We start from the raw sequence: 23,663 nt of genomic DNA, 5'->3' as shown, positions 1-23,663 counted from the left end.
CTGTGCTTCCAAGACCAGGCATATAAGTCAAAGGCTGGGGCTCTAGGCAGGGACCTGATAAGTTACATTTTAGAACAACTAGGGTACAAATAACATGTCCTAGGGCTACTAAGGTATTATCATGTATTTGTTGTTATTTCTGCTTTTTTAAGATATCAAATTCATCTTTGTGTACATGTGACCTGTAGATCAAACTCAGGGCCTTAATGTGCTAGGCAAGCACTCTACCCCAGTCCTGAAGTTTATCATTCTAAATAGCATATGTTGATTACTACAAGTGTTAAGATATAAAGCATTAAATTTTCTAGCCCTGACTTCATATTCTATAAGCTCCTGCATACCATATCTTTGTACATTATCCACAACTGCATTTTTCCTGAAAGGTCTTTTTATTTAATTCTATTAGATAACAAACACAGTGGCCAAATCTCCCATCCTTTCTGTAAGGGTAACTTCATTACACCAAAAATTGTACAAAGAAAGGGTTATCTATCAGTTCTATACTGTTTATACCCTCTGAAAGTATGAGTAAATGCTTATGAAATGATTAAACAACTGAGTATAGGATTTACTCCAGCTCTACAAATCACAGTATACATTGAGTTGCTCAAAGTAGCAAATAATATAAAGAGCATTCTATTGGGTTTCTGCAAACTGATAGTATATATATAAACCACATGTCATATTATCATAACTGAGTCGCAGTAATATTCAGTTTATGAGTGCACAGATACATTTAACATAAGAATTCTGAATGAAGAAAAATAATTTTACTTATTACATGTATTCAACAAACACATACAGTATCCAATGGAACAATTTATATCATGTAATCAAGATTAATATAAAACACCAACTGAAACAACACAATATGAATATCCTACCTGAACATCTTTGTATTTGTCTCGTAAGTCCAAAAGCCGGTGATAAGCTTTAATGGCTTCTGAAAATTCCCCAACGTCAGTGCTGGTAAGGATGTAGTTTTCCCATATTTGCCAGTGTTCATAGTTACACTTTAGGGCTTCTTGTAATGTTCTAAAAGCTTTCACTCTATTGAAAGTAAAATTTTAAAGAGAACAAAAGAACTTTTTATTAAAATCAATCATAAGATAAGTATTTAGAATGTTAATGTGAACTGTTAGGCCTTCAAGTTTCGTGTTAATAAACAGAGAGCCCAATCTACCTCAAACTTCCCTATAAAATTCAACGACAGGCCCTTTGGTATATATATAGCATACCTACAGAGTTACTCCTTCCCTAATCTATTTATTAGTAATAAGGATATTATATTATAACTGGATGTCAGCCTCAAATGTCATCCAGGAAAAGGCCCACTCAAGTTCCAGATTTAGACTCAGAGTGGTCAAGCAAGCACAACTGCAAACCTGCAAGACAAACAGTAGGAAGCAAAGCAGTAGGGAAGACAGCAGAGGTAAGGAAGTCAAAAAACCCCAAAAGTTCCTCACATTCTACATGAATCTATAAACCAAAATTTCCCAACCAATGCTGGGATGGGGGCAATCTACACTAGGAAAGACAACCAACAAAATTAACCAGAGGACACAAATTTGCTAAAGATAACATTAATTTTAAAAAATAATCTATCAAATTTTTAAACGTTTGTTCAAAATACTGAAAGAAATATTTAAAGGGAACAGGAGATTGTGAAACAGGTACAAATGAAACAAGACAAGAAAAAAAACTGAAAACTTTACAATTAAAAGAAACTTTAAAGCAAAAAAACAAAACTCATCAGGTAACCAAAATTAGACTGCATATTGTCAAAAGAAAACTGGTCAACTACAAGATAATAATGAGGATTTCACAAAAAAATCAGATTAAAAAATGAAAGAACTATGAACAGAGGAAAGAATGAGGTAAGGTTCAAATATACGTCTGATAGATATTCCAGAGGAAGTGAATGCAGAAATTATATGAAGCTATATATCCAAAAATAATAGCTAAGCATTTTCCAAAACTGAACAAAGACCTAAATTCTATGATCAAAAGTATATTTTGCATACTAAACATTACAAATAAAAATAAATCAACACATATATATTTTGTGAAATAGTATAACATAAAGATAAAAGTAACAAAGGAAAAACAACCGAAGATTAGCAAGTATATCTACAGTTACAAGATAAAAAAATAGAATATTTCCTTTATAGTGCTGAATGAAAATAACTGCCAGCCTAAAATTTTATAGCCAACTCAACTTGCCACTCAAAAGTAAATGCACAATCAAATATTTTTAGATATATAAAGATTAACCACTTACTGACCCTAACTAAAAGAACTATAAAAGGTTCCCCTCCTGTAAAAACAAAAGGAAATTAAGAAAAAATAGAAACACTTCTTCAAAATCAAATATAAATTGTTTCTAGGAGTTTTTTCTTTCATTTTTTTCCTTCTCTATTCCACCCCTACCACCATCAAATATATAATAGTAACTGCCTTCAATAGTAGTGGATTGGGACTCTTTAGTTCTCTCATTTACAGAGAGTAGATATAAAATTACCCTATTGGAAAGAAATCAATAAGCAGCAATCCACAATTATTGAGATTATCCTTTTTCCTCTATGTCTTTGCCTACTCTAATCATAAGCTACTGGCCTCAACATTTTTTAAATGAATTATTTTTTTCTTCCTGGAAAGTATACCTTCTTTTTAAGGAACTTTACATCAGGATTCACTTATTAAATCCATTACAATATTGATACTGCATTACGAGAAGTTATATACAAAATGGGAAACTTTCCCAAGGTACTGATATAGGAAATTAGACAAAAAAATGCAAAAAACACTAGTGAAGAATCCTGTGATAAAAATATAGTTTCTAGAATATGTTTAGAATATGTTAAACTTTAGAATATGTTTGTTTTGAGAGGAGCAGTAATAATTTACTTCTGGGGCTGGGGTTATGGCTCAGTGCCAGAGAACTTGCTTAGCATGTGTGAGGCACTGGGTTTGATTCTCAGCACCATATAAAAATAAATAAAGATATTGTGTACACCTAAAAATATTTTTAAAAATAAAAATATAAAAATTTACCTCTGAAGTAACAACTTCACAAAACAAAACCTAGCCATGGCTGGAGCCATGGAAACAGTAAAGGAAACAGTAAAGGAAAGGAAACAGAAAGAAAACAGTAAAGAAGCAAGAATAAAGAAATTATTTATCTCTGACCTTGTAACCCAGTTTTCACACAAAAGCTTATTAATGGAGTAACAGAAAGGCAAGAAAGAATTATAAAGAAGTTGAGAAGCAATTTACAGGACCTATCTCTACAGAATTCCTAAGATTATTGGGTTGGAACACAAGGTAAAAATATCAAGACCTCACTAGATACAAAATTATCTGGGTTACTAGAAAAACTAATTGAGATCACTTTACAACTATGACAGGGATTTCCCCCACCCGATGTTTTAGACCAAAAAGGGTTCTCTAGTGGGTTTCACATAATCAGTTGTAATCAAGAACATAATATTATTTTCTGAAGAGAATGGTAAAACAAATAGTGCTTTATGTAAATTATCATACAAGAGTAGAGGAAGCATTTCATGATCTCAGTAATATGGTTTAATGGTATCTTCAGAACTATCTTGTGATTCCACAAAGAAAAATTAAGTTTTAAAATAATGCCAAATAAAAATGTAAATATATTCATCCTTAAATTAACTTATTAAAACTCTAGCAACAATAATTCTTATCCCTTTTCTTCCTTCTGCTTTTTGTAGTCAGTCAATAAGCCCAGTTGGCTGTCCCCTTTATAAACTGTTTGGCATCTGCCCTTTCTTTTTCCACTCTAGTTATCTCATGCTTGGATTGTTACAACAGCTGTTTTCTAACTGGCTTCCCAACCTCCAGTTTCCTCTCTAGTCTGTGTCACAAACTTCCCCCAGATAAATCTTCCTAAAATGCTTTCTTCATGAAATTACCCCCCTCAAAATCTCTGACTTCCCCATTACATGTGGGAGAGTCTCAAACTTGTGAGTCAAACAATCAGAATGCACACCAATTTGACCCAAACCTACCTTTCTGACTTATCTTTCACTGCAGGTCCCACATTACTCTATAGCTGGACTATCTCCTAAAATAATCCATTCATTTCTGCCATCTACATTTGGTCACATTATTTCCTTGCCTAAAAAGCCATCCTATGTGCCCTGTATCCATCTTTCAAATTTAGCTTGAGTTCAATATAAGCATTTCTGACCCAGGATCACATACCTTCTCTTTTCTGAGATTCTCAAAGGACTAAATGAGTGTCTAAAACAAAACAAGTGTTCTACAAATATCATCTATTATTATTATGGCCCTCTTTGGATTCTCATCTGATATTTACCAAATATAGCTTATACTGCTAATCACTTTTTAAAATAACGTGGGATATTTTATTTTTTAAACTTACATTTCCTGAAGACACTAGTTCATTCAGATGTATTTATGTATTTCAACAAATGTCTAGTATAAAGCAAGCAATTAATAAAAAAAAATTTTTAAACTATCAATTAAGTCAACCAACTAAAGGCACGCTTGCTTTCATTATGTAATGAAATTTAGGATGTAAAACCTCAGCATTAGAAAGATTTCAGATGCTATTTCTTATTTTATTCCATGTTAAATGTTTTTAATAAGCAAACTGTACATTTAGAATTCAAAGGTGTCTATTAACTGATTCTAACTAATGTATGAGGGTGGAAAGGAAAGAGATAAAGTGTAAGACATGGTATGGTGATTCTTATGGTGATTGAAGAAAATATCATTTATTTTGGAAGCAAAGTTCTTCAAATTTGTCTGATATACTTACTTTTGCTTTAATCGGATGTAGGAGGTTGATAAATTGTTCCAAGCCTCAGCGTTCTGAAATGATAGAGAATAATAGAGAACTATAGAATATTTTCACTTGGTAAAACAATTGCTGGAACAAAACACATAACACATTTTCCTAGTCTGATATGTGCTATTAAAAATCAATAAGATGGTTAAAAGTAAAAGTATAAAATGAAATCAAACTTATAAACAGTCAAAAAATAATAAACCAATGATGTAACTATTATAGCACTGATGTATAATTTAAGATTTTATTTTCAAATGTATATTTACAAAATAGAAAATTTATAACACAATTTGTATAAATACAAATTTATTACAAATCCAAGGTAATGCAGAAGATTGGTTTTTTGTTTTTTGGATTTTTTTGGGTACCTGGGATTGAACTCAGGGACACTCAACCACTGAGCCACATCCCTAGTCCTATTTTGTATTTTATTTAGGGACTCATCTCTAAATAAATACAAAAAAAGAAAAACCAAATGGAAAAAAAAACCAGGGATCCATCAGAATGAGGCATATAATAAATTGTGTATACTTGTATAATGCAATACCATACAACAATTTAAAAATGAAATGCTATTACAACTAATAACATAAGGCAAAACCCAGAAATAAACGTCAAGTGAAAGTAATAAAAAAAAAAAAGTTCATTATCTATAACTCTAATGTTATGGTTTAGATGTGAGGTGTCCTCCAAAGGCTCACATGTGAGACAATGTAAGAAGGTTCAGAGGAGAAATGATTGGGTCATGAGAGTCTTAACCCAATAATTGAATTAATCCCCTGATAGGGATTGACTGAGTGGTAATTGAAGTGGTAGGGTGTGGCTAGAGAGGTAGGAATTGAGGTGTGGCTTTGGGGTGTATATTTGTATCTAGCAAGTGGAGACTTCTCGATCTGCTTCCTGATCACCATGTGACCTGCTTCCCTCTGCCACACACTCCACCATGATGTTTGTTCAGCCTCACCTCAACCCCCAAGGAATGGAGCCAGCCTTCTATGGATTAAGACCTCTGAAACCATGAGCCCTAAATAAACCTTTCTTCCTCTACAGTTGTTCTAGTCGAGTCCTTTAGTCATAGCAGCGAAATAGCTAACTAAAGCACTCTATTTATATGAAAATATAGAATAGACATCTATCTATATCTTGGAATGCAGAAAAAAATTAAGAATAAATTAGTGATTGCTAAGGGACACAGGGGTTAGAGTTCACAGTGAGGGAGGGGCAACAGAGCACAAGGGAACTTTTTGCAATGACTAGAAGGTTCTTCATCTCAAAAGGGGCCATAAATTACAAAACAACAATCTGAATCTCTTGGAACCAACCAAATGTTCATTTAGAATTTGTCATGCAGTCTTCAAATTATATTGCACTTACATCAGACACAGTAGTATGTACACACTTGTAATCCTAGCACTCAGAAGACTGAGGCAGGAGAATCCCTTGATTCTAGGAGTTCAAAACTAGCCTAGCCAACACAATGAGACTTCATATTTAAAAAAAAGAAAAAAGAAAGAAAGAAAACTATATTGCTCTTTAAGAATGAAATGAAAAAAATAGGTGGCACTGGGATTCTATTACAAATATTTAGATAATCTGGTCTACATTTGAGATGAAAGCTAGATTCCAAAAATCAAGAGTCTATTAAGTGAATACCTATTGATAATCCTTTTCCTTAAACACAAACTACTTTATAATCTAAACACTTATGATGACTGGCTAACTGCAATAATTTCCATGCACATCCAAAAGACCAAAAGTGATCATTAAAAAGCTGGAGTGTAAATGCTCTCTAACACCTTAAACAAAGATCTACCATAATAAATTTTACTTTTTGTTCATAATTTTCACAGAAAGTAATTTTGGTGAAATATGATATTAACACTCTAAACTTAGAAATGAAATGATAAAGACTAGGACTGGGGGTACAGCTCAGTCACAGAATGCTTGCCTAGCACATGAGGTCCTACGTTCAGAGAAAGAAAAAAAGAAGGAAGAGGGGGAGGAAGGGAAAAAAGGAAGAGTAAGGAAAAAGGGAAGGGGAAGGGAGTGAAGAAAGAAAGAAGGCTCATTGGTTGGTTGGTTGGTTGGCTGCATGGTGACGCACACCTGTAATCCCAGTGGCTCGGGAGGCTGAGGCAGGAAGATAGCAAGTTCAAAGCCAGCCTTGGCAAAAGAGAGCAGCTAAGCAACTCAGTGAGACCCTGTCTCCAAATAAAATACAAAATAGGATGTGCCTCAGTGGTTGAGTGCTCCTGAGTTCAATCCCTGCCACCCATCCCACCAAAATACATATGTTTCTATAGAAAAATTAATAATCTAAAACTAAAATTGTGAAAACAATTCCATTTACAATACCATAAAAAGAATAAATATTTAGGAATACTTTAACAAAAGAAATGTAAAATTTATACTCTGGAAACTATAAAATATTGAAAGGAATTAAAGAAAAGTTAAGTAAATAGAAAGACATTCCATATTCGTGGGATGAAAGACTTAGTATTATTAAGATGGCAATATTCCCCGTCCTAGTCTTCAGATTCAATACAATCCTCATCAACATCCCAGCTGCATTTTTTTGTATAAATTGACAAAAATTCTATATGAAAATTTAAGGAGCAATGAATAGTCAAAACAATCTTGAAAAAGAAAAAGTTGGAATATTCACACTTACCACTTTCAAAACTTACTACAAAGTTTCAAATAATTTATGATTATCAAATAATTTATGATTCATAATTAAATCCTTATATTTATAGTCAGTTGATTTTTTTTGACCAGAGTGACAAGACCATTCAATGGGAAAAGATAGTCTTTTTAACAAATGATTCTGGACAACTGAATATCCACATGTAAAAGAATGAAATTGGACTCCTTTTCTTACACCATACAGACAAGATTAATTTAAAAGGGTCTCTAGATCTAAATGTAATGGCTAGTACTATAAAAGAAAAAGTAGGAGTAAATCTTTATGACCTTGAATTTGGCGATGGATTCCTCAAGACATGAGAATAAAAGTATGAGAAACAAACAAAAATGTTAGATACTGTCAAAACTTAAAAACTTTTGTGTTCCAAAGAATACTAGCAAGAGAGTGAAAATACAACTTGAAGAACAGGAGAAGATATTTCTAGGTCATAAATTAGCATATATAAAGAACTCATAATTCTATAGTAAACAGACAATTTAACAGGGCTGAGGATACAGCTCAGTTGGTAGAGTGCTTGCCTCACATATACAAGGCCCTGGGTTCAATCCCCAATACCACACACACACATCCACACACACACAAAGACAACTAACTGAATTTTTTAAATGGGCAAATGATGATGATGTGAACAGACATTTCTCCAGAGATGATACATGAATGGCCAATTATTACATAGAAAGATGTTCAAAATAATTAGCCCTCAAAGAAATGCAAATTGAAACTATGAGATATCACCCCAAGAATGGCTATAGTCAAAACAGGCAGATAATACACAAATGCTGGCAAGATGTTGAAAACTTGGAACCCTCATTCATTGTTGGTGAAAATATAAAATGCTACTTTGTAAAACAGTCTGGCAGTTCCTCAAAAATTTGAATATAGAGTTATCATATGACCCAGCAACTCTACCATTAGGTATATACTCAAAAGAAATGGAAACACGTGTCACCAGAAACTTGTAAATGAATGTTAATCATAGTAGTAGTCGTCATAACAGCCAAATTGTAGAAACAAATCAACTGATAAATGGATAAATGGGATACATCTACATCATAGAATATTACTTGTCAATAAAAAGGAATGAAGTACTAATACATGCTGCAACATGGATGAAGCTTAAAAACATTAATGAAAGTGAACAATGCCGGTCATAGAAGCTCGAATATTGACTTCATTTACATGAAATGTCTGAAATAGGCAAATCTATAGAAAGAATGTACATCAGTGGTTGCCTAGAGCTAGGGAGGGACAGGAAGGGTTTAGAGAGAAATGGGGAGTGACTGCTGATGGGTACCAAAGTTTCTTTTAAGGGCAATAAAAATGTTGCAAAATTCACAATTCTGAACGTACTGAAAATCTGCTCAATTATACATAAATTATCAATACTATAAAGCTGTTAAATAGAAAAATACTCCCCAATAAAAGAACCTACTAGTAATACAATTAACATAGGCAGCATATGTTAGCAAATGATAAAACAGACATGACATTTGGCTGAATTCAGCAATGTACATTTTTAACTAAAATTTGTTTTATAAAACTATTTTCAAAATGAAACCACAGTTTTTATGAGAAAAATCTTATTTCCAGATTTATAAATCCTAATTCTTGAGGTGTGACCTTTTATGAAATGTATACTTTTTTCCACCACAAAAGAAATTACTGTTGTGAATTATACAGTACAATTCAGATAACTTAAGAGAATATTAAGGAGCTGAAATAAAGAAAAGAAAGGGGAACAAACTTACATCAGGTTCTAGGGTCACACAACGCTGGAATGCCTTTGCTGAGCCTCCATAGTCTTCCAATGCCAAATAGGCACAGCCTAGAGAAAACCACACCCCGAGCTGCAAAGACCAAAAGACACAGTCATTCAAGTGCACAGAGACACATTTACAGGATGTAATCTGAAAATTATTAAAGATACTAATTCAACATTTTACCATAAAGAATGCAGAGCTATATAACAAACATTTAATTTACATTTAGTTTAAATGTAAGTAGTAATGAAGATACATTTTTCTATATAATTTGCAAAGCTAATATAACATGAAAGCATGTGCAACGTCATTGCACATCTTTTGCTAAGAAAGATCAAACCTGATGCTAACAAAGTTCTTTAGATGCAAGGGAGAGCTTTGTTTACAGGCCTTTATATTAGGAGCCTGATATTATAAATTTGGGATTAATCAAACATTTTTCCTGAGCATCTTCTATGTAAAATGAGTATACAACTTTTTCTTTAAAATGGCAAATTTGCAACTGATAGATACATCACAAACATAAAAAGACCAATTTCTGCTTTCACCTTCAATGACTTCACAACTCATGCAATTTAACAAGAGCCAAACTAGCCTAAAGTCTATCTGTGTAAGCATGCTTGATTTGTGTGTTTGTTGCTATGGATAGAAACTAAGGCTTCACACATGCTAGGCAAACCCTCTACTACTGAGCTGCACTGCCAGACCCTGAAAATAATTTGGGCAACACTGGCTCAGAATCTGGATTATCAAAGTCATGCAAAATGAACACTGAGCTTGGGAAAACAGGTAAAATAGCTATTCGAACTACAAAAAAAATTCTTTCCATCACAGAGTTTCCTTAAAATTCAATAGCCTCTATCAAGAAGGAGATAACATTGATAAAAATTCAATCCTATTAGTCAGAAAAGCAGCCATTACCAGTTAAGTTTGTTTTCCTTTCAGATACAGACTATATGGCAGCAGCAGATGGAAGTCTACCTTCTTACTGCCAGCACAGAGGCAGTGGCACTTTAGTGGGAAAGGAAATGAGGTGCTCCATTATCTATCCCCAGCCTTCCTCAGAGGCAAAAGAGGAGGCTGCCTCCATTTCCCCCCTCACTTAGCCATTCCCACAAAACTTATTCCATATGGCCAGCTGAGGCCTGAAAGTTCTTTAAGCAGATAAAGATTTTTAGCTGATAATTAGAGATAAGGCTTAGAAAGCAAACATCCTTGGGCAATTTAACTCTTTGCAATGAATTCACAAGAGGCTATAAATAATTACTATATAGAGGCCAGATTTTGTTAGAGGCATAGGTAATGCCTGAAAAGAGGGAAGATGTGTATCTGATGAGAGTTGAGAGAAACAGAGGGACTAGGTTGAAACTAGAATTACACGTTCACTTTTCTGAATTATGGGACTTCCAGCAACTTAAAAATGAGCTCACTACTTTGCTTTCTTCTGGTTATTTATAGAACCAAATGAAAAGAGCTTCAGTGCACTAACCACTCTCACTGAACAAGATATATTCTGATGGGACCTAAAGTCTGATGCTAACTTAAAAACCAAAATAAAAAACAAGTCCTCTAACTTCCAATGTGTTTGAAAAGTTTCAAAACCTGTTGGTTATATTTTATCAATTCTAAGGTATACTTTTTTTTCAACATCTCTGAAATAGAGATGCAAGTCATCAGAGTTTTATTGACAGTTTTCTTCCCCCCTAAATGAAGCAGCACTTTTCGGGGTGCCCCTTATATTGATGACCTCTTAGAAACAATGAATTATGGTAGTCGGTTTACTAGGAATGAGTGCTGTCTCCTTCTGGTACTAGATTAAGAACAGTGAGAACTGCCCTGAAGGTTCTCTAAATGCCTGTGCTTTGTTTGTTTTCCACATCGCCAAAGGACAAATCATCTCTTCCATGAGTTGTTACAGTAACGAGCCAGTGTAAAAATCAAGATTTAAGTAAAGAACTTTTTAACTTTTCAGTTCACCTGAAAAGATTTATAAAGATTGCAAATATACCAAATTAGCAATCTCCATATAGCTCTAAAACATACTGGTGGTACGATTTATTCTTTACTTTTGGGGTTTAAAAATTAGTTAATGTTTTATAAGCAGTATCTTAAAATCAAAACAAATGTACTAAAAAGCAGACATATGATTTATAAAGTATTTTCATAGTACTCTTTCACTTTTGGTTATTTCTGCAGTTGTCTTAATAATTTGCATTGAAGGACATCCTAGAATCAGTTAACTATTAATTAGATTTCATCTACTGACAGCATATAATTATGATGGGCAATGACCTCTGTATACACCTTATTCTTTGAAATTATACAAGGCCCTTTTTCTTTTTGTTAAAACTCTAGGATCTTCTTGCTTATGGCTGACACACTGAATCATTCATATCTTGCTTCTCAATTGAGATCCTTAGAATTTGGGGAAAAGGAGAATATATGGTACCTCTTTAGCCTTTTTCTTTTTTTCATCTTAAACTATTACTTAAATTATTATTATCAATAATGACTGCCTTCTGGACTGAAGAAGGTCATATTCATAAGAACAGAATAATATAAAAAAATTAAATTAAAAAAAAATCAAAAGAAGCCTTTCAAACCCTCACACAAGTCCTCAAAATGGAGTTAAGTTATTGAGTACCAAAATCTCTTAACTAGCCCAGAGCTATCATATAGTAATAGAATGCTAGCCCACATTACATTTTCTATTAGCAACATTTTAAAAAGTAAAAAGAAATATGAAATTTATTTTAATAATATCTAACTCTACATATACAAAATAAGATGATTACTTCAATGTGTTATTAATGTACAAAATTACTGAGATATTTTATATTCATCTTTTTATACCAAGTCTTTGAAATCTCATGTGTGTCTGACATAGCATGTCTCAGTTTTGATGAGACATATTTCAAGCAGCTGCTGACTGCTACATTGGGGGCAGCACAGGTCTATGCTACTTCTCTGAAATAAGCTCGTAGCCCCTAGAATGCATCCTGTGAGCTCTCACTGTTCATATACTATAGTTACTCTCATTTCTTTGTATACAGTAGCAACCAGAATAATTAGCACTTAATAAGCACCTACCATGTGTGCCAAGCACTGACACCATGAGCTTTCCATATATTGCCTCATGTGTTCCTCACAAAAACTCTAAGGTAGTTACTATCATCCTCATTTAAGCGATATCAAAGGAATAGAGATTTCAACCCCATCAGGTGACCCAAAGCCAGCATCTTCTCCACTTGGCTACATCTCACTAACCGCACCATTCTGACCATATACAAGCCATGACTCATGGCAATACCACCTTTGTCATGGATACAGAAAGAAATGGAGCAGTAAACATGTGCTGGGCACACCCAAGACAGCAAAGCTTTAAAAAACAGAGGCATCCTTCTTCCCCCAAAGGCTCTCTCCATTGGCTACAAAGGTGGACAAAGAAGTAGCAAAGGAAGAAACAACCATAGTTAATTGGAAGGAAAAGATGAAAGGTAATCTTTTATCAAAGGAACTGGGCAAGAATGGAACAAGACAATCATTTGACAGAAAGACTCTTGGTGAGATATCTGCAGAGCTTATTTCCAGGGCAAATCTAGAAGGCAAGCCGACTACAAGTAGCAATGACTTGTAGAAACAGCCTCCTGTTTATCTCTGAGGAAGCCAACATAGGAAACACAAGGAGCCACATGTTTATTCTGAATGTAATGATATCTATACTTAAAAATGACTTAAAATTAGTTCTAAAATCACTAATAAAGAAACATGCTGTTGAAATACGGTCCCTGAATTTTCCTCTCAAAGCCACCTAGAGAGTAAAAGAGGGGAAAGACAGACAACAGAGATTAAGAGATTTTGAGAAACTGTATGACTTTGGCCATATCACTTAACTGGAGTCTCAGTCCCCCAAGTGTTAAGTGAGGGGGGGTGGTCTAGGCTAAAATTCCAAGGCTCTTCTGACTTCCCATATTCTGAAAACCCAGAGGTGAAAAGGTTCAAAGGTACACTTGTGCCATCTAGTGGCAAAATAAGCATACTGACAATATGAACAGATTAGGATGAGAATCTGAAGAGCTAGAAGGGAATCCATTCAATTCAGGTTTGAAGAGCTAGAAGGGAATCCATTCAATTAGAGGCCAAGAGGAAAATAAGGCCTACAGTGGAAATAAATTTGCTGGAAGCCACCCAAGAGTTCCTAATTCCTGGTGTGCAATAATGTATGATGAAAAGAGTGACAACAGTACTTATTAAAACTCAATATTTAGAAGAGAAATTAAATAGCAGATTACTGTGAAGGCTAACAAAGACTAAGCACCACAACTAGATAATGAGCACAGATTACTTTTACAATTAAAAAGTTAATTTTATTAGAATATTAAAGCATATCTGTAATAGGTACTACTCTCTGGTACACACATCACAAATTTCTTTCTTAAACAATAAGCTTCATACCTTTTACTAAGTTCCCTTACAGAGTCAACCATTTTGAATTTTTCTGTCACATATACTAAGGGTCAACAGAATGGAATCCTAAAGCCATGCTATGCTCTCCATTCTTTCTTGTCTCATTCCCATGATGCAAATGCAGATGAGCTGTCAATGTGTTTTAATTAAACAGGGATGACACAAGTCAAATCTGAGAGTGACTGATATCAATGCTATTTGGTGGTAGCTTTTCCTAAAGTGATACTTGATTCTCATATTTTTAAAAATGTGTACTGCCAACTCTTCTTTTTTTTGGTTGCTGATGGACCTTTATTTTATTAATTATTTACATGCAGTGCTGAGTATCACAGGTGCTAGGCAAGTGCTCTACCACTGAGCCAACCTCAGCCCACATCACTGCCAACTCTAATAACCAAATTTCTTTTACTAAAGTCTAAATTCTTCTCCCTGAAAAAGCACAAGTCTTGTAGTTTCTCTGTCTTGCTAAAGAAATAATTTCCTTTTAGTGTTTTTCTTTAAACTAAAGGATCAACTACATTTTATAAATACCTTTTCTTTAACTATAAGTTATTATTTAATGCCCTTCTCTTATTCTCCTCTAGATTTGGTTACCACTGGTTCTTATATTTGCCCATTCTTTCCAGAACATTCATAATGTATTTACATCTCCTCTCTATGTAAGACTCTCCTGTTACATATCTCTTCCTATTAGGCTATACATAATGGGGCAACAATGATTTTCTACTACCATCACTACAGAGCAATTGGTAAGAAAGAAAAGTGCCACTGTTGCAACATGTATTACTGAGAACTTACTATGGGCTAGTGTTAGGGTTTGAATATGAGCTCTTGTGTTAATTTGGAATGCTAGGAGATGAAATGACTGGATTTGATATTCACACCCTAATCAGTTTGAATGGACTGGCTGGGTGGTAACTGTAGACAGGTAGGGTGTGGCTGGAGGAGGTGGGTCACTGGGGGTGTGCCCTGAAAAAGTTCTTCCCGGTGGCCCCTTTCCCTTTTCTCCATTTCCTGACTATAAAGAGCAGAGTAGTTTTTCTCTGCCATATCCTTCCAACATGATAATCTGCTCACCTCAGATCCAGAGCAATGGCGTCAGCCTACCATAGACTTAATCTCTGAAACGGTAAGCCAAAATAAACTTTTCCTTTTCTTAGTTTTTCTTGCCAGGTATTTCAGTCACAGCCACAAAAAGGTCACTAACATAGCCAGACATATGCTTGTTTTAGTCAGCTTTTTTTTTGTTGTTGTTGTTGTTACTGCAACGAAAAGACCTGACAAGAACAATTTCAGAGGAGGAAAGATTTACGTGTGCCTCATGGTTTCAAAGATCTCAGCCCACAGACAGCTAGCTCCACTGCTCTAGGCCTGAGGTGAGGCAGAACACTGTGGCAGAGGAAAGCAGCTCAGGACCAGGTCATCAGGAAGCAAAGCCTCAAAGGCACACTCCCAGTGACCTCCAGCCACACTCTACCTGCCTACAGTTACCACCTAGCTAATCCATTCAAGGGGATTATCATTGAGTGGGTTAAGGCTCTCACAATCCAATAATGTCACCTCCAAACATTCTTGTATTGCTCCCAAATAAGCTTTTGGGGGACACCTAATATCTAACCTATGACAATGCTAGATTCTTTACATGCACGGTCTCTATTTTTTCCAGCAGTATATTGACAGGGAAAGTAATTCCCATTTTACAAAAGCTCAGAAAGACAGAGATTTGCCTACCTTATGCTCATTGGGGTTCCTAGAATTCAGAACCAGGTCTAAAGCAGTGAAGCTTTTCCCTCCCCATCATACTTTAGGCACAGCTATAGCCCAGATGTTATCACAGTGCTTGAATTTCTTGGCAGTTATGCAAGTTAGACCTCAGGAGTTTCATTTTTCATTGCTTACCAATATGAGAAAGAAGAAACAAAAAGGAAAGAAATGCTTTTTTTCTGGACATATCATTCACATATGTTCATCGTGTCTTCTTCACTGGAATGTGAGACCCAACATCCTTGAGTCTTCTCAACACAAATAATACAAATGCACAACAGAAACTATCTAACTCCATTTCGAATAAAAATATTGAAAGAGAATGTTTACTCCAGGATGAATACAATCATGGAGGACTGTATCATAGAAATATGGTTTTCTGTGTATCAGCAGGCTGGGAAGGATGGCCTTGTTTCAATTGTTATTCCCTGGACTCAAGAAGACTTACTCACTATCATGTGCTAGATAGTTCCAAACCATCGATCTTACATCTCCACTTTGCTTCGATTGAGAGCCCTGATGGCTCTTCATTAAAGAAAAAAGTTCAAACCTGATAGTATAGTATTCTGGGCTCTCCAAACTTGGCCTCAACAAAACAGATTACTTACTAACATCATATCTTCAAGACATAAAACAGTAAAGACGCTGAGAGAAAAGCTCTGAGAGAAAAGAACTAGAACACCCAAGTTGAAATCTCACCTCTAGCTCCCACCCCCCATGTGCTGCAGGATTTGGGACAAATTTCTTAGATCTGTATTTCCTCATCTGTGAAATGAGAATAAAAACAATAAATACCTCAATGGTTGTGCAGAGCATTAAAAATATACACAAAATGCTTACAGAGCAGTGCCTGGAACTCAGCAAATACTCAACATCAGCAGCTCTTATTGTTATACCTGAATAAAATGAGAACGGTCAAATCCTTTAGTTACCAAGAAAGTATGCTCTCTATGTGGTTGACATTTATATCTGCTAGTCTCCTTTCTTGGAACACATTTTCCCATTTTCCCGCTCCTATCCAATTCTAACCATTCCTCCTGGTCCACATCAATACTCACTTTTGCCATTACACTTTTCCAATCATTCACATCCTCTTTCATCACTAGGCACCCAAAGTATGTTGCTTATTTACTCTAATCCTTGGTTATCCACATTATTCATATCTCCTTTTTCCATTTAACTCATAAAAATAAAAGTTCATGTCTTAAGATATTTTTTTGTGTGCTCCTCAATACTTTAAAATAACTTATAACAACTTCTAACATACTAGCTTAGAATATAGATGCTTAATAAACACAAATACAGGGCTGGGAGTGTGACTCAGTGGCAGAGCACTTGCCTTGCATGTGTGAGGCACTGGGTTTATCCTCAGCACCACATAGATAGATAGATAGATAGATAGATAGATAGATAGACAGACAGATAGAGGTTTTGTGTCCATCTACAACTAAAAATAATATTTTTAAAAAAACAAACACAGATACATATTATAATATTAAGGGTCTCCTCTGCCTTCCAGTCTCATTTGAAAGTCCTTGTTTTGGAGCAAAGACCTTCATCCCTTCTCTTCATTCCACTCTGCACTAGAATAATATTACAGAGTTTTCTTCCCCTTTCTCTTTATAACATTCAATCTCTCCACTAGATTCATTCTCTTCTTTATCCACTGAAGTCTTCCATTTCTGTCTTCTTCAAATAAAGGTTTCTGGTATCTTGACAAGCTCTCCTTGATTCTTTGGCCTCTCTGAGTTCAACACTCTATATTTGGCTCCCATCTCTTGGCATGCTCCTAATGCTCCCAAGTCAGCAGTCTATAGTCTATATCTGTTTCCTAACCTTACCATTCACTTGTTACTCTCCAGAATCTGTTTTTGAAGGTCACCAGTGAGCTCAAATCCAATAATCTCTTCTTGGCCCTCTCTGGACTTCAATGCTACATATAACATCACTCACCGACACATGTTTTTCCTTTAGTTTCCACAAACCCCTTCCTTGACCAAGACTCTGTTGTATTTTGCTGGATTCATATTTCACTGGTAACATTTTTTTTTTAACGTTCCTCCCACTCATGGAGATGTTCAAAGTTCAGGACACTGCCTGCTGTTTTCTTCCAACACAGTTTTCTATGAGGAACTTGTTCACTTTCAGGGCTTCAACTCACTTCCACAGAAAGCCCCATCTGCATGCTCCATGCTCACCTCACCGTGGAGCATCATTCCACAGAGCTTTGATCTCCAATAGGCTACCAGCCATCTCTGCTTAGACACAACACCGTCTCCTCATATTCACCAGTCAAAATCACATCATCTTCCCTCAAAAGATTTTTCCCTCCCTCTTAGGTATCCACAGAGATATTTTGTTGCTGGTCACGTAGCTCAGTGATAGAATATGCCCTTTAGCATGCACAAGGCCTTCAGTTTGATCCCTAGCACTAGACACACATAGTACAAAAAAGACATTTTCCTTTTTAATTAGACATTCTTTCTGATTCCAAGGTCTCTATCAATCCTGCTAGTCCAATACCAAACCCAGAAATTTCTTCTTTAGACTCCCACATCCAAAGAGTTAGATAACCCTGAAGCAGGGCATTTAAGGCCCTCTTCAAACTAGTTTTATCCATATCATTTCTCAACATAAACTCACTGCTATCTGCTGATAGGCTAATACAGCCTAATTCAATGCTACACTCATGTCTGGTACACAACAGGCACTGGACAATGCTTTCACATGATGTATGGATCAAACTGCAACATTTTTGAAGGTGAATTGGGACACTAAAACACAATTTAGATGATTTTTTAAACACTTATTTATTGACCAACCAATTGTTGTCCGCAAAATATCAAAGCACTTATAAGATCAGTTCAATCAAAAAACATTTTCAAAAATAAAATTACTTGCTGAATAGTAAAAAATATATTAAATTAAAATTTCACCTTTTTTTTGGTAATCTGTATCCTTATTATCATCATAAAACAATTTTATCTTCAATGTTTAACTTTTTTAAACTGAATGTATAATGGCATTCAGAGTAATGTCATATGCTTCCCCTATGACAGAATGAATTTCTGAAAGTTATTTAGAATCCATTGAGTTAGACAAATTAAACCATTATAAGAAATAAATTAATGGATCTTCTATTTGAAGCATCTGATGTCACTAATACAAAGCTGGCAAATTCAACTATTTACAGAGTACTTTTGCCAAGAGATTCTAGTCAATTAACAGCTTGCTCTCATATTTTATACATACAAGAAAAACCTGATATTGCCTAATTTTCTAAACTAATTTCACTCATTTTCATTTTTACTACATAAAAAGTCAAACATCAAAGAATGACCTGAAAATTCACCTCCTACAGCTGTATGTTAAACTGTCATCTTTGGAGACAGCCTTCTTAAAAAAAAAAAATCACACAAACATTCGACATAAATGTTACTGTTTCTTTAACAGATGGATGTTTTGGTTTTCGTGTGTCAGTGATATTGCCACGGATCCTTAGGTGGAGAGTAAATGTCAACTATACTGTGTGAAATTACACTTTCATTCATTAACCTTTTTTAAATTAATTATTTATTTTAATTAGGTATATATGATAGCAGAATGCATTTTGATTTGTTGTTCACGATTGCAGCACACCTTTACATTTCTATGGTTGTACACGAAGTAGCGTCACACCATATGTGCAGTCATACACATACCTAGGGTAATGATGTCCATCTCATTCCACCATCATTCCTGCCTCCATGCACCCTCCCTCCCCTCCCTCCCCTTTGCCCAAAGTTCCTCCGTTTTTCCCATGCCTCCCTCCTCCCTGTTATGGATCAGCATCCACTTATCAGAGAGAACATTCAGCCTTTGGTTTTGAGAGACTGGCTTACTTCACTTAGCATGATATTTTCTCCAACTCCATCCATTAACCTGCAAAAATTGAGTTTTTTCCTCTTGGTACTAGGGACTGAACCCAGGGCCTCATGCATACTAGGCAAGTAACCTACTACTGAGCCACACCTCCATCCTTTTTATTTTATTATGTGATAAGGTCTCATTAAGTTACCCAGGCTAGCCTTGAACTTGTGATCCTCTTGCTTCAGCCTCCTGAGTAGTTGGGATTACAGATGTGTTCCACCATTCCCGAGTTTCTAATTATTCTAAAATTGTAGATTTTTTGCTTGATTGTTTTATTGCTAACAAAAAGGTTTGTTATAAACTATAAAAATTTACCAAACAGGGGGCTGAGGTTGTAGCTCAGTGGTAAAGTGCTCACCTAGCGCAGGTGAGACACTGGGTTCAATCCTCAGCACCACATAAAAATAAACAAGTAAAAATAAAGGCACTGTGTCCACCTATAACTAAAAAAATATTTTTAAAAAATTACAAAACAACACAGCATAAAATAATAAGAAGAAACCAAACTCAGTAATAGAACTCAGACTATTCTTCACATGCTTTATTCGAAGCAGGACTGTTCTACCTCTCTTCCTGTAATAGGGAACTTTTTGTCATTATGACCAAAATATCTGATAGAAACAATTCAGAGGAGGAAAGATTTATTTTTGACTCATGGTTTCAGTCCATGATCAGGTGACTCCTATGCAGAAACATCAAGACAGAGGGTGTGGTGAGGAAAGCTGCTCAGCTCATGGAAGCAGGGAAGCAGAAAGAGAAAGGAAGGGGCCAGGGACAAGTTATAGTCCCCAGGGGCATGCCCCCAGTGACCTACTTCCCCCAGCCCAGCCCTACCTGCCTACAGTTTCCACCTCCTCTTAGTTCCTTCAAATTATTAATTTATAAATGGATTAATCCACTTGTGATCCAATTTGTTCCCAAAAGCTCCACTTCTGGACATTGCTGCACTGGGCACCAAGTCTTGAACACAAGGGCTTCAGGGGGACACCGCAGATCCAAACGTAACATGTCCCCTTACATCAAGCTTGAATTCCCAAATTTCCCACTAATCCTGCCAACTGGCAACCAGGCAACTTCGCACACCTCATGGACTACAGCATCACACTAATCGTCTGTTATATACTGAGGAGCTCATGGAATCATTGGCTCAAATGACTACTGAAGACTTGAAGGAGCTGGCTATCCTTAATCATTGAAGCAAACATAGTTGGTTTTACCAGCAAGCATCCTCCATGCTTCCCTAGGAAGGGAAATATTAGTTAAGATGCATCTGGAAAGGGGTAAGGGGAAAACAGCTATTACTTCTCATTCTTCAGATCTGAGCATATTATAGTGAGCGCTCCATTCACCGCACACTCATTAAGGACAGTACTAGATGAGACTATGGCAGAAAATGAAAGAACAAAATGGATGCCTAGGAAAACCCATCCCTTCTTCTCTCTTTTTTTTTCTTTGATACAACACCTTTATTTTATTTATTTTTATGTGGTGCTGAGGATCGAAACCAGTGCCTCTCACATGCTAGGCAAGTGTTCTACCATTGAGCTACAACCCCAGCCCCCATCCTATCTTCTTTCAATATACCTACTCAGAATAGTACTTCATTTAAAAAGGAAAAATATGGAACAAACACTAAACTGCATGGCTACCAGGATAACAGGCAAGCATTGGGACAGTTCCAGGTACTTAGTGAACCCTCGAATCTACTACTAGTAACACCATATGACCTTACAAAGAAGAGTGACCAGTGTATTGAGTTGGGATGGAAAAGTTCATAGGAAGTAACATTGTACTTTTTCAATACTACACATACTGGCTTGATAACTTCTTAATTTCTTCATTTTTACATTTTGTATAGAGAGAACAATACAATAATAACTACCCAAGGGTAAGATTTATGTTTTAATTATGGTCCTGGGTCTGAGAAATCCTTCCTGGGAGATTTGACTGAATTTTTCTCCCACTTTCTTTAGTTTCAAACATACCCCCAAACCTTCCAAAGTCTAAAGTTGAATTTCAGGAGTTTCAGAAGTTGCCTGGGAAAATGAGAGAAGAGGGTGTAATGCGATGTCAGCTAGCAATCTCTAAGTGCAGACCCAAATGGCACGCGTCCTCTGGTTCTCCACAAAAGCACCATAGACAATGCATTTAGCTTTGCAGCCCATTCTGCTGCAAGATAAAACACTTTTATATCAAAACCATTCAAATACCTCTCTCAGTTTGCCTAAAAATTGTGTTATTAAGCCTAATTGCTTGGGTATGTTTAAAAAGAGAAGAGAGAATGTCTTAAATTCCATTTTCTATCTCCCTTCATTGTGGGGCTTAAAGGAGACAACATGGCACAGAGGAATGCTCCTTCTTCAGAGAGAGTTCCAACTGGATCGCACATTAAAGTGTGTGGTGTTTGAGTGTGCGTATTTAGTAGCTCTCTACAACTGCAGCATCAAATGCCTGCATATCTTGACATGACTTACAGTCTGACTGAATTGGATCCATATGACAGACTGTAAAATATCCTCACGTAACATCTGTTTGTACTGTGACTCTGCTTTGTGCAATTGTCATTTCTTTGTCTAAGTAATTAGTCCTAAATTATATAATGAAGCCATCAAGCCCCATCAATTCCTCCCTTGGAATTTCCTTCACATCATCTTTCCTTCCACGTGTTCCTCCCACACAGTAACTGTCATGGCCCAAACTCAACTAGTACACAGTCTCCCAACTCTGTCTCCACCTACTATGTCCCACAATGAGTGAGTGTTGCCAGTCCTGAATTACCTCCCGAATTGCTTCCTTGCATGTCCCATCCCTTCATTTAAAATAAGGCCCCAAACAAATTTACCCTTCAGTGGCTCCCTAACTGCCAAAGAAAAGGTCAGTTTAGGCTCATATTTAAGCCATGTCATAAAATGAATCCAGTCTAGCATTCCCTTTGTCACTGCCCTATTTCCTCTCACTCTGAAAATTCAGCCTACCCACTAACAACTCTGCTCCCTCACACACGTGTGTGCACACACAGTTTGGTTGCAGGATTCCCCTGCCTGGTATGTCCTCACCACTGACTTTCCTTTACCTGTTCAACTACTACTTGTCTTTCAAAGCCAAATTCAGCATTGTCACTTCACTGTCTATGAAAGGTACAAATGTTTTCCTTGGCCTTTCTATACAAATAAGTGCTTTACAAATAATCCAATGGGTATTCTTTGACATGTCATAGTGTTAGTCTGGTCTCTGTTCGTTTCACTATATTGTACCTGAGGGTACAAACTGGACTATGCAGTGACATGCTGTTACTTCTTCATCCTTTGGTTCGGTGTTATACACACAACGATGAGTATATATTTGACTGAGCAGTTAAAGATGTTATTTGTTCACCCACTCAACAAATACTTATTAACTACCACACATGTGCAAGGCACTGTTACAGGCACCAGGAAAATAGAAATGAACCATACACGTGAAAATCCTTGCTTTTGTGGAACTTACATTCTAGTTGAATAAAAAGAGTAATTTTTATTTTAAAAATGTAAGCCATACATGATATTGGAAGGTACAAAGAGTTACAAAGAAAAAGAAAGTGGGGAAAGAAAATCAGGACTCTAAGGTAGGATTGTGATTTTAAATAGAATGAGCACAGAAGGCATAAGAAAGTAACATGAGCAATGACTTACATGAGATGAGGGAACAAGGTAGAACATTGTTCTAGGCAGAGGGAGAACCAGTGCTAAAACTCTGAGACAGGAGTATATCTGGTCTATAAAGAGAAGAACAAAGAAGAACATGGGGATAAAAAGGAGAGGAACAGGAAGAAAGAAGAAGAAAAAAGAACAGGAACTTCACTGGAAAAGCCTTGAGAGATATTAAAGGAGTTGGGCTTCCATCGATAGTGCCAAAGAGCAAAGAGGTGACACATCTGACCTGAGTTTGAAAGGATTACCTTGGATGTTCACCAAAAACAGACAAATGAGGACAAGGAAAGAGGCAGGAAGACCAGTAAAGGAAGTTATGAATTAACCAGATGAGCCAGTGGGGATGTGGGCTAGAGCACTTGTTAAAAGAGGCGATCAGAATGACGCCTGACATTTGCCAGAGGGAATGTTTGAAAGGTGAACCATTGAGATGATGATTTGAGTTATATATATAACTATATATAATTGCTGTGATGCTGTGATGCTGTATTGATTGTATTGTATATTTGACAGCTCTTGCTGCC

The 23,663-nt window shown here is 35.9% G+C and overlaps 1 protein-coding gene across 1 annotated transcript in view; it reads right to left on the bottom strand.

Moving 5' to 3' along the window:
* Window positions 1–23,663, bottom strand: part of Ttc27 (tetratricopeptide repeat domain 27) — a 167,829-nt gene that overhangs the window by 24,292 nt on the left and 119,874 nt on the right. Inside the window, exons 14-16 of the mRNA XM_076833443.2 lie at window positions 9,299–9,397; window positions 4,814–4,866; window positions 885–1,050 (exon numbers count right to left, since the gene is read on the bottom strand). Coding sequence (XP_076689558.2) covers window positions 885–1,050; window positions 4,814–4,866; window positions 9,299–9,397 — 318 coding nt within the window. The remainder of the gene's footprint in view (window positions 1–884; window positions 1,051–4,813; window positions 4,867–9,298; window positions 9,398–23,663) is intronic.

This window comes from Callospermophilus lateralis, chromosome 14 (genome assembly GCF_048772815.1).
Source record: "Callospermophilus lateralis isolate mCalLat2 chromosome 14, mCalLat2.hap1, whole genome shotgun sequence".
Classification (NCBI taxonomy): domain Eukaryota; kingdom Metazoa; phylum Chordata; class Mammalia; order Rodentia; family Sciuridae; genus Callospermophilus; species Callospermophilus lateralis.
This window is presented reverse-complemented; position numbering and strand designations above follow the sequence as displayed.